Below are 12,794 nucleotides of genomic sequence, written 5' to 3'. Positions count from 1 at the left end.
AAGAATTTTAAAGAACATTTTCCCCCCTTTTAGCAACATCTGTGATTTGAAAAAAAAAAATCGTATCATGTAAAATAATTCAGGAGTATTGTTTTACCTATCCGATTTTGGTATATGAGTTATTTCATGCACAGCGTTATCTTTCAGGGTAACACGTAAAATGTAGCACTTTGAGAATAAAAGACCTTATGAATTTTTAAAGTAACAAAGTTTGAGGAAAATTGGATGGAAACTTTATCAAAATGTCAGTGGCAGGATTCTTGATATATTTTCTCCTATGTTTAAGATATAAGTTAATCTTTACTAGTGCATCTTATTTGATAGTTTTAAGTTATTAAAAATACAGGCCATGATTGCTATAATTATGCTTCATATACATCAACAGATAATCATGGGGCCAAGGAAGATGGCAAAAATGATAGAGAAATTTTTTGAAGCAACGAAGAATTTATGGGAAATGAAACTTTTAAGGTTTTAACCAATAGCCCTTTAGAGTGCAAATGACATCATCAATTGTACGGTTGATTTCTGATGTCACATGAAATCCCCTATCAGTGAAAGGCTATGGATTGTGACAGTAAAACAAGTCATATAAAGATGCTCTCAAATCAAAGCCTGAAATTCGTCCTTTTGTTTTTTTGGTGGCTTGCTGTAGCACTAGGTACAGTACATAAAATTAAAGAGAGCAGTATTATTGACTAACAAAATATGTTGTATGATACTTAGTATATTTTAAAGACTACATAAAATTATATCTTCTTGAATCAAATGATGCTGGGTATAGGTTCAGAGAGGATCGGTGCTTTCCGGAAGTAGACTCTTTCTATTTAAGGCCTTTGGATATTAGATTTTAATTTTGTCACATACCTATAAGAGCAGGTTACTTGGTCTGCTTTGGTCTCTAGCTTTGGTATGTAGAATATACTATTATCCATCATCTTTGAGGATAATACTGCTAAAAGGTAGTATGTAAAGATAAGGATGAAAAACATTGACTAATATTGAATCATCCATCATTGCCATATTTTAAGCTTTATGACTTTCTTATAGGGTTAACTGTACTGTGGAAAGCATAGAAATTTGTTCTAGAAAGTAAGAAAAGGTCTTGAATCTTGAATAGCAAGATGAGGAATGCAGTGGGGTTGGGGGGGAGCTACTTGAAGGTTCATTATACTATTGGAGGTAGATTAATTAGGTGGAGATGGCAGGATGGATTACAGGGGGAGAGACTAGGGACAGGGAGGCCATTCAGTAGGTATATTGGTAATACCAGTAGCGGGAGGGGATGAGGAGATGAAGGCTTGGCTAGAGTATTACTTATAAGAAAAGAAAGGAAGGAGAGGAAATATATGTGTTTAGAAGAACGGTTGATAAACTGCAGCCCTGGGGCCAAATCTAGCCCATTGCTTGTTTTTCTAAATAAAGTTTTATTGGAACACAGCCTTGTCCATTTGTTTACATATTGTCTGCAGCTGCTTACAAGTACAACTGCAGGGTCAAGTGGTTTTGATGGAGACATTATAACTCACAAAACTGAAAATATTATCTGCCTCTTATGAGAAGAAGTTTGCCAATTCTTTATTTAGAAAAAAGCATTGTTTAAAGAAAGTAGATGATTGATCACATAGGGACAAATAAGAAAGATATGGGACACCAAAGAAAAATAGGAATCATTTAAATTAGCTTTATATGCATATAATGCTTCTAAAGTTCTTGGGAAAAGTTAAATATAGTTGAAGTAATATATATATATATATATATATATATACACATAATATTATTATTATATATATATATTTCAAATTAACTAGGTAAAGTAGAAAAGTAAATATTCAAGTCATATGGATAATAGTACAAACTTGCTTTCATTGACTTCCCTGAAATCCTCTGTGGAAGGGATAGAAATCATAGATTTAACATCAGAGTTGGTAGGGGCAAATACCGTATTTTCAGCTGAGAGAGATAGAAAGACATTGAGCTGTCATTACATGGGAGACTCTTGGAGAAGGAGTTTGCATTTTATCTGTGGACACTGAAGTGAGGTTGAGAATCTATGTAGCACATAGTTTCAAATTTTTATCTTCTTCATGTGAAATAGGGGTAGGAATAGGAAAGACAGGCCAAGAAAAACAATTAAAACTTGATTTGCAGGGCTTCCCTGGTGGCGCAGTGGTTGAGAATCTGCCTGCCAATGCAGGGGACACGGGTTCGCGCCCTGGTCTGGGAAGATCCCACATGCCGCGGAGCAACTAGGCCCGTGAGCCACAACTACTGAGCCTGCGCATCTGGAGCCTGTGCTCCCAACAAGAGAGGCCGCGATGGTGAGAGGCCCGTGCACCACGATGAAGAGTGGCCCCCGCTTGCCGCAACTGGAGAAAGCCCTCGCACAGAAACGAAGACCCAACACAGCCATAAATAAATAAATAAATAAAAATTAAAAAAAACAAAAAAACAAACCTGATTTGCAGAAAACTACTCTATTTGAAAATGAAAACACTGTAATAATATACCATGTACATGCAACATTATAGGTTAGCCATTGTGCTGTCCATTCTTTAATCTAATTTAATTCTTAACATGGTAAGGTCAGTATTATTCTTCATTTATGAATGAGGTTTTTTTATTACCTGTTCAAAGTCTCTCAGTCAGTAAATGAAAGAGCCAGCATTTTAACCCAAGATTTCAAAAATCCATGCCCTGTTCACAGTCATTCATAATTCTAGATGGGTCTAATTTGATCACTTTAAAGATCATGGATAAAGAGAATTTCTGCTTTTCATCTCTTTCGGTCACTACCATATATCGACCAGTGTTTATGTAAGAATCCAATCTATTAGAATATAAGTTTATATAACACAGTGAAGGGCCAAAGAATTGTAATGATTTTTAATTTGTAAACTATAAGGATTAAAAAGTCTTCAGTATGTCTTACTAATAACCCGTAAGTCAAGTTCATATGTCTCTTAAATATTCTGATTAGAAATCCAGAAATTTAAATATATAGGGTACATGTTTCTAAGCCTTTGCTGTTTCTGGAAAAATTCTATGCATTATTCAGAAATTTGTATATATTCAAAATATTGTCTAGAATAGAGCATTGTCTTTGAAATATGGATATTTTGAAAAATTGTATTTATGAAATTTGGAAAATTATATTTTAAAGTATTTGGGAGGAAGAGAACAGACTGATTCACTTAAAAGGCCACAAAATGTTAATGAATTTAATATACATATTAAAAATTTTAAAAGTAACATACAGATGGTAAAATAAAATATTCTTAAAAGGAAGGTACATGTAATAGCATTAAATATTGTCATTGGCGCATGTATTGGATTACTTAAAGTCTTAGAGAGGTCTTATTCTGTTAAGCAGTTTAAAAGTCCTTGGCAAACTTGTCAATGTATATGGTTCTTTTTGTACCTAGAGACAATTTTTATTCAGCAATTGTAAATAGGTACCTATTCCATATTACTGAAGTACAAAGTTAGAAATTTTCCCATAAATAAAATTTGTTGATGAAGGAATGTATATATCGTCTATTTGCTTTACTTGAACATAGATCTATACTCAAATTCTTATATTGAAGTCATCTTCCCCACATCAAACTAAGTACTCAAAAATCTAATAGGTGTGACATCAACAATTACTTCTTGCTAACAACTCTTGTAATTTAACCCCTCCAGGTGAACAGGCTGATTGATGAATTGCAGACAGCTATCAAAAGCAACAGAGGTCATCTCTCTAAACTTGGCCCCCAATTACAGGCTGAGCAGGAGCAATTCTCCTCTTATGTCTACGAACACATTAAAAGCCTTCCAGCAAACACTCTTATCCCAGGAGGCCTGCAGCTCAAGGTGGGTGTCATTCTGTGACTCTCAGTGGGTTCAGCCAGAGACAAAGCACTCTGCTCCATTTGAAGACCCTTGTAATAATGCCACTCAGCTTGGATTTCTTTTTGTGTTGTCTTCCTCAAACTGGAGTTTGGATTACAAGTGCTAATATTACCATTCAGGGAATATGTTCTAAAAGAAAATAACTAGAAGTCTTTGAAATATGGGTTTATAAACTTTAGTTTTCAACCCAGAAAAGTAATTTTAATGAAGAAATTTAATCATGAACATTTACATGCTTTTCTAAGAAACATATATTTTTCACAGGAGTCACTATGTATTTCAGTTTTTAAAAATAACTTACTTGGAGAAATGGACAAGCTTTAATAATTGGCAGACAGTGGCAATAGGAATTAGAGGTGAAAGGCCAGGTGACTGATTGATGTTCTAACTACATTTCCAAGGAAAAGGATCTGTATTGGATAAGTGTGACACATGTCTGAGTTCACTTGGTAAAATCAATACGTAAGAATATACTGGGAAAAAAAGGTGAATTGGTTATTTGTTAGGACAAGATGGCTAAATGTCCTAAACTACCCTTTGCTATTGCATCATTGGAAGAGAAAAAAAATAATTCATACTCAGCTAAAGTGGTTTAGGTACTGAAAGCTTAGGGAGTTTAAATACTTTTGTTTAAGTCTGTCAAATTAAGATTGTTCTATAATCTCATATCTCATGTTTCAAGAGACTATAATTAGTAAAATTGAATTACTCAAAGTATGGCTCTTTTCCATCTAAAGAACCATAACTACAGTTCTTCATTTCCTTTTGATTATGTTCATATTTGAATGTGATAACATTCGAAGTAATTGTATTTTGATCAGCCTTTATCTCTACAATTCCCCTTAATATTCAGTCTTATTCTGCAAATAACATTATAAACATTATATTTTCTGTCTATAACTTATTTCTTTAATGGCATTCCTTGTTTACATTTTGAATGAGAATGTTACCATGTAAAAATTGACCTTTGGGGAAGTGTAATTCCAAGGTAAACATGATAATATATTTCTCATAGTCTATGCTAGTCAGCTAAAGGCTTAGGAAGTGATGTTCAAGACATCAAGGTCAAGTGTTACTGTAGTCGAGTAGCATTGTTCTTTTCCAGATTTCTGACTTGGTTACAGATCCAGTCTGCCATTTTACACCTAAATGTAAGACCTGAAACCATAAAACTCCTAGAAGTGTGCTTCTTGTATGCTGCCTTGACATTAGTCTTAGCAGTATATTTTTTTGGAGATCTTCAGGCAAGGGCACCAAAAGCAAAAATAAACAAATGGGGCTATCCCAAACAAAAAAGCTTTTGCACATCGAAGGAAACCATCAACAAAATGAAAAAACATACTGAATGGGAGAAGATGTTTGCAAATGATATGTCTAAGAAGGGGTTAATATCCAAAATATATAAAGAAATCACACATCAAAAAACCCCCAAACAATTCAATTAAAAAATGGGCAGAGGACCTGAATAGGTATTTTTCCAAGGAAGACATACAGATAGTCAACAGATACATGAAAAGATGCTCAGCATCACTAGCCATCAGGGAAATGCAAATCAAAACTACAAAGAGATATCACCTCACACTTGTCATAATGGCTATTATCAAAAATATAACAAAAAACAAGTGTTGGTGAGGATGTGGAGAAAAGGGAACCCTCGAACACTGTTGTTGGGAATGTAAATTGGTGCAGCCATTATGGAAAACAGTATGGAGGTTCCTCAAAAAATTAAAAATAGAACTGCCATACAATTCAGCACTTCCACTTCTGGACATTTATCTGAAGAAAACGAAAACAGTTATTTGAAAAGATATATGCACCCCTGTGTTAATTGCAGCATTATTTAGCCAAGATTTGGAAGCAGCCTAAGTATCCATTGATAGGCAAATGGATATATATATACACAATGGAATGTTAGCTGTAAAAAGAATGAAATCTTGCCATTTGCAACAACATGGATGGACCTACAGGGTATTTTGCTAAATGAAATAAGTCAGACAGAGAAAGACAAATGCTATATGATTTCACTTATATGTGGAATCTATAAAACAAAACAAACAAACAAAACAGAAACAGATTCATAGGTACAGAGAACAAACTGGTGGTTACCAAAGGGGAGGGAGTTGTGGGGGGTTGGGCGAAATAGGTGAAAGGGATTAAGAGGTACAAACTTCCAGTTGTAAAATAAATAAGCTACAGGGATGTAATGTATAGCACAGGGAATATAGTCAACTACATTGCAGTCACTTTGTATGATGACAGATGGTCACTAGACTTATCATGGTGATCAATTCATAATGTATATAAATGTCAAATCACCATGTTGTACACCTGAAACTAATGTTGTATGTCAACTATAATTCAATAAAAAAATAAAAAGGAAAAAACAAACAAACAAAAACAAAAACAAAGATTCCTGCAAACAATACTTCTTTCATTTCAGAGCCCCACATTTGCCTTTCCCTGTCAGCACTTGGCCAGGCCTGGGGTCAAGGGAACTTTCATTTTATTTCTCCCCTCTTTTGAGCTTCCTCTTTCCCCATCTGCTCTATGATATAAATCCCATGTTTACATAAAAACTCTCTGGTTACCTGCAACACAAACCCTCTCAAACCATTTCAAATAAAAATAGGGTTTGTTGAAAACGTAAAGGAATCTCACAGAAATGAAAACCAGGAAGTATAGCCGATTCTCACAAGAAAGTCACTTCTTTTCCGTATCTCTTTCTCCTGAAGCCCCATAGTCTCTCCGCTCCTCATCTTTCTGAGCTTTTTCATTTCTCATTTCTTTCTGCAAGCTGGCTTTCTCTTTTTACTCCTTTGTACGTACATGGAGGAAAATTATGGCCCCTAGCTCTCCCTAACTTTTAGGTTTAAATGGTCATCATCCTCTGACTAGAGTCTTTGTGTCTCCTAGTTCAAATCATTTAAAGAGAGAATCTGTTTGGGTCAGTCCAGCCTTACCTAGGTCCCTGACATTAATTCAACTACCTATAGCCACTGAGTGGGCAAAGGCAGGGTCGTGTACAACATAGGGCACATAGGACTTTCCAGTAATTAGTCTAGAAAGGCAAGTTGGTCTTGGATGGCCAAAGTGACTGACATGTTTTTCATATAAAATTAAATGGAACATTGTAAATAAATTATTGTATATTATTCATGGTAATGCATTTTCTCCTTTCCCTCCAACCCCCATATTTTTGGGAGTAGATGTTTGGACTGCTGGAAAAGAAATAGAGATCTGTAGTTTTCTAAACGAGTTCTTACATCTGAAATAGCTAGGTAGTAGAGACAAAACTGGTTTAGCAAAGTATACCCTAAGTATTCAGAATTGCAGATCTCTTAGAATTGAGGAATTTTTCCATACTCTCTAGATGAGGAGAACTTGCTAATTCCAACTGGAGAGATATTGAGCATAGGTCACAGCAGCATACCATCCTCTGTTAATTCCAGAATCAGTTCATATCAGTAGCCTGGGCAAACTCTGTTTCCATGGAGTGTGAATGAGCTGCCCTTTTTTGGAACACTATCTCTAGCCCAGTTACCTCTGAGTCACTGTGGGCAAGGGCCGTGACTTTTGTAGTTATGAACAACTTTATCCCACCTTGTAGCATGTGCTATGCAGAGTGTTAGATGATATATCAATCAATCAATCAATCAATCCATTTTCCATTTATAACTGAAAGGCATGGCTCCAGTAAAACTTATTTTTCCCCTTTTCTATTCATTTTGATAAAACAGTGAATTGGAATGATTATCTTTCTACTTTTCTCTAGTTGATGATTTGTATCACCGTTGAATACATATGTGAGCCCAGGACTCAGCTTCAAGAACCAAACATAATATATTGTAGTCATCATCATCTTCTAGAGCTTCTAGGTGTTTAACTAGGGGCTGTAGGCAGGGTGTGATTCAAAAATCCCCTGGGGTGCTTTTTCATATTTTGTGTGTTTGCCTTCACTTCTTCACTGAGCTTCTCATCCTCATCATATCTTTCGTTGATAATTTTATCTATTTTTAAAAAATTATTTTCCCTTTTATTTATGTATTTATTTGGCTGTATCGGGTCTTAGTTGCTGCACGTGGGATCTTCGTTGAGGCATGCAGGATCTTTCTTTGCGGCGCGCGGGTTCTTTGTTGCAGTGCGTGAGCTTCTATCTAGTTGTGGCATGTGGGTTTTCTCTCTCTAGATGTGACCCGTGGGCTCCAGGGCGCGCGGGCTCTGTAGCTGTGGCGCACGGGCTGTCTTCTTGAGGTGCGCGAACTCAGTAGTTGTGGCATGCGGGCTTAGTTGCCCTGCGGCATACGCGATCTTAGTTCCCTAACCAGGGATCGAACCCGTGTCCCCTGCATTGGAAGGCGGATTCTTTACCACTGGACCGCCAGGGAAGTCCCTCATTGATAATTTTAAAATAGCAGCTTTTGGTTAGGTCTTAATATTAGAAGATCACCTCTTAAAAGGACACGCTCTGTGTTCCATACTGCCTCAGTTCCATTTTTGCATAATACAGTACCCAGTTTAAATAGACACATAAGACAAAAGACCGAGAATAGTTTCAATGTCCATGCTGCCATGGGAAAGTTCCTTGTTAAAAAAAAAAAAAATTGAAAACACAACATAACAACATTAGAAGAATTTTAGGAAAAAGTTATATCACCCGTAATCACATTATTCCTTATATAACCATTCTCACCCTTGCATATCATTTCCATATGCACTCATATGTAGTCACAACCACAGCGTACACTTTTTTGTATTCTGGTACATTCTCTTCCCATCACATCATAGCACCTTTTAGGTTGATGAGATTTCTTATTGTTTTTACCCTTAGTGGTCACACTCAATGTGTGGCATAATTTACGAAGCCCTTCAGGTAACAAGCTTTTGGAGCAATTTCTTACTATTCCAAACCTTCTCTTACCCCATATCCCCTGTCACTGCCATCACCCTCAGCCTTATGAGAACATCTGCTACAGCCATGGCTCAGTGACTTCTGCCTTCCCAGTCCTGTTCTTTCCCTGCAACTCCTCCTCCTCTTCATCCCCATGGAGATGCTGTCAGAAATGTTGGCGTTTCCCTGGGAGAGCAGGAAAGAAAGGATTGATAGGAAAGGGTATTAGCAAATCTGTAGGGGATGGTGGGTGGAAAAACTAGTAGGAAGGTGGGTGATCTGATGGGGAATTGATGAGCAAGAGTGTGGGATGTGTGAGTCTGTGGGAGAAAGCACGGGGGAATGAGCGGAAGATGGGTACAGGGAAGTCCTTTTACCGGAATTAGTAGTGCTTTTCACACACAATTGGTCAATGATGCTTTGTGGGTTATCTTCCATTTGCTGCCAGTAGAGGCAGATCCAGTTTCTCTGGGACCTAGAGCTTGTAAAATCTGGGGGGAGAGGATCCTCTTTAAAATTAGGCCTGAAAGTGACTATTTATTTAGAATGAGAAAATAAATCACAACAAATTAATGGAGACTTGGAGTTTCAGATTCTTTCTTCTGCAATGTTTTAAGGCAGCTTATCAGACATTCTTACATAAAAATACTCTGATTACTACCTGGCTTCCCCTCCCCACCTATTGATGCTTTATAGCTTCCAGCACTCTCAACTTTTAGCACTCACTCTCAGGAGCTAGAGCAAGTTAAGGGTCCTGAAGCTTAATCTTCACTAACTTTACATGAATCCACTCTGGCTGTGAGCAAGGGAAATATGGTGGAATTTAGTAAGCTGGATAAAAACAAGATTCAGAGAGCCGTGATTTGGAGATTTTTTTAGCATTTCTGTTTTTATATTGCTTGGTTATAGTGTTCTCTCCTAGCATATAGAAATTTAAGTTTTTAAAAAGGGCTAATTCAGAGATTTACTTTTAAAGAATGTCTTTGTCCAGCATCTAGTTCATCCTCTAGGTAGTATGTATCTAACAATTTTTATTCTTCCAATTACAGAATAAAAGAAAAATTTAAGTGAATAATCCAATAAACCCATACATTATTAAAGATATATGTCTACAAGGCATTGTGCTTGGTACAGTGGGAAGAGGCAGAGAAGCCTGCAACACCTTCTTGGCCCAAGTCTGTGATTATTTAATCTGAACAATATGACACCTCCTTTTGAAGACAATAAAACTAATGTGTAGGTCTTCTCAACTTTTTACTACAATTTCATTTTAGTTTACAGGCTTGCTTATATTTAGAAAATGGGCTAATTTCGTTGATAACAGAAAAGATGCTAATTTTTATCTGTAATACTTTCCTGGCCTTTCGTATGCTTTGGAGACTTGAATTTGCTCTACCAAAGGCACAACGACACCATGAAACCATTTGAGATTTGTATTCTATTTTGTGATCATTTTAAAAAAGTTTTAAAGTTTTCTAACCATATATATCCATATGTAAAGTTTTCTAACCATATATAAAATTTAATAGGAAGTTTATTTAAATATTTAGGAGTCTATGGAACAGTTAAATGAATAAAAGGAGACAACTGAGGTCAAGTGGCGAGATTTTTTTTGGGGGGGGTATGGTGTCATCACTGTTCTGCGTGCATATTATGTTCTTATTTCCATTGTACATTCCTTGGTCCTTGTCTTTCTGTTTAACCACTTTTCCCATATATGTATTTACCATCTCTGAGCTGCTCTGTTATTTCACCTACATTATTTGAGTAAACAGTGGGACAACAAATTTAGGATATGCTCTAAGTACAAGTAGTAAAACATACCAACTTAAAACTTCATTTTCAAAGGAATTGTTTCTAGAGTAGTAAAACTGGAATAGTCAATGTTATTGTTGTGACTTCAAGAACATATATTAAATGTTGGACAAAATGCAGTGGAGATAATCAGTTTTCATATGTAGATTTCACCAAGGCAAATGTTGGACTGTCCATTTTAAAGGCGAGTAAACTTTAGATCCCATGAATGCCTGCTAACATCTCATGAGATAGCTGTTAGCAGTAGGCACTGAAGTATCTCACCTGCCCTTCTTTCCAGTGCTCTTTTCCATCTTGCCTTCTTTTCTTTCCTTTCTTTTTTCATTTTTTTGGTCGCCTGTTGAGGGTGGGGGAATGCCAGTGTATTCACCCCACCCTATTTCCCGACAGGCATCTGCAGCCAGGTGTAAATCTCTATGTGCAGGAAGATACAATATTCCCTTCCTAGACTCAATGAAGAGAAAAACTGAAAAACTGTGTCTGTATCAAAATCAAGGAAGAGCAATTGGTTGGGCGGGGCATAATCTCCCATGCAGAGCCGTTGTAATGAGACAGGCTTTCCCTGTGCAGTCCTGACAGTCTTGAAGGTGCCCAGGGAATTGCCAGGTGGGCAGTCAGCGGGGAAAGTCCACAGGCCAGAGCTGGATTACTGTCCTAGCAGTTATGCAGACTAAATGCAATCACTGAACCTTACTGCTGCAGGCACACTCTCTCTCTCAGGGAGACTGTCCTCCTCCATAGCAGTTAATTTGTCTTTACCTCTCAATTAGCTTTTTCACAGAGTGTTTGAGATGTTCAAGTCACTGAGATTCTCCTCTTGCATATGCTCCTGTCCCCTGGATTACCCACTGACATCTATGTTAGCTCGAGTCACCATGAATATTATCAAGCATTAGCTCATCATTTGAACATAGAAGTGAATGCAGATTTTCTAGTAAGTGCAAATGAAGTGATGCATCTATTCCTACCTCAGATTCTACCTACAGTGTTGATAATGTTTTATGATAAAAAATGGATTTTTTAAAAAATAAAAATGTATTGCTCTAGGCAATAAACTTTTGCATAGGTTTTAGTTACTCAGAGTATCTATTCATATTAGGGGAAAAAATTACCTTTCCAGGCATATTTGATACATAAAAAAGAAACCGAATAGCATTAAAAACATATACTCTATTGAAAGATGAGAATATGATCTCTGAGGCTGAGAATTGGGGAAGTCTGATGATTTGGCTCATCTTTAATCGTATAGTATTCTTTTCCCTAGTAAAATAGAATTGGGGGGCTGTGGCTATGCTTTTCTCATCAAAAAAGCCCTTACATTCCTTGAGAAGAAATATATTGAGCCCAGGAACTTTTAAAAACCTTTATTTACCAAAATCTGGTATATAATACATCATATAATGCTCAGCTACTGACAGGACCCACATACCTGATATTGATATTTTAATCCCAATTAAATATAATTTTAGGCACTAAATTTATTTAGACAAAGTGAAAAATCTTTGTTCCACTTCTCCTTGAAATATTCTCATTTATAAAGGGCTTATTGAAATTACTTGGGGACTTCCCTGGTGGCGCAGTGGTTAAGAATCCGCCTGCCAATTCAGGGGACATGGGTTTGAGCCCTGGTCCGGGAAGATCCCACATGCGCAGAGCAACTGAGCCCGTGTGCCACAACTACTGAGCCTGCGCTCATAGAGCCCATGAGCCACAACTACTGAGCCTGCGTGCCACACCTACTGAAGCCCACGTGCCTAGAGCCCATGGTCCACAACAAGAGAAGCCACTGCAATGAGAAGCCCGCACGCTGCAACGAAGACCCAACGCAGCCAAAAAAAAAAATTAAAAATTAAAAAAAGAAAAAGAAATTACTTTGCTTAGAACATCAGGCAAACACATTTCCCTTGCCACAATCTTCTATATAATTTTAAACATTTTCATGTAATGAATTTAGCGAGAATTGTAATTGGATACAAAAAGATTATTTTTTGCAGCATCATGCACCTTGTTCTAGAAATTTTATTTTGTCAAAAATGGGGTTGGGGAGAAGCCCTTTAAAAAAATTATGGCAAAGCAGTGAAATGTGACTTTAAATGCTTAAAGGAAAAGAACACAGGCCCACTCCCAGAGTAACTGTGAAGCTGATGAGGGCATCTTGCAGACCTCTCCATCCTTGGCCCCCGTGGCCTTTCCTCCA

At 36.9% G+C, this 12,794-nt stretch overlaps 1 protein-coding gene across 1 annotated transcript in view; it reads left to right on the top strand.

Moving 5' to 3' along the window:
- DCDC1 (doublecortin domain containing 1) overlaps nucleotides 1–12,794 on the top strand; it is a 445,514-nt gene that overhangs the window by 199,269 nt on the left and 233,451 nt on the right. The window contains exon 10 of the mRNA XM_036860073.1: nucleotides 3,685–3,855. Within this exon, the coding sequence (XP_036715968.1) occupies nucleotides 3,685–3,855 (171 nt within the window). The remainder of the gene's footprint in view (nucleotides 1–3,684; nucleotides 3,856–12,794) is intronic.

The sequence above is a fragment of the Balaenoptera musculus genome, chromosome 8, assembly GCF_009873245.2.
Source record: "Balaenoptera musculus isolate JJ_BM4_2016_0621 chromosome 8, mBalMus1.pri.v3, whole genome shotgun sequence".
Lineage (NCBI taxonomy): Eukaryota > Metazoa > Chordata > Mammalia > Artiodactyla > Balaenopteridae > Balaenoptera > Balaenoptera musculus.
Note: the sequence above shows the minus strand (reverse complement) of the source record. Positions and strands in the feature narration are given on the sequence as shown.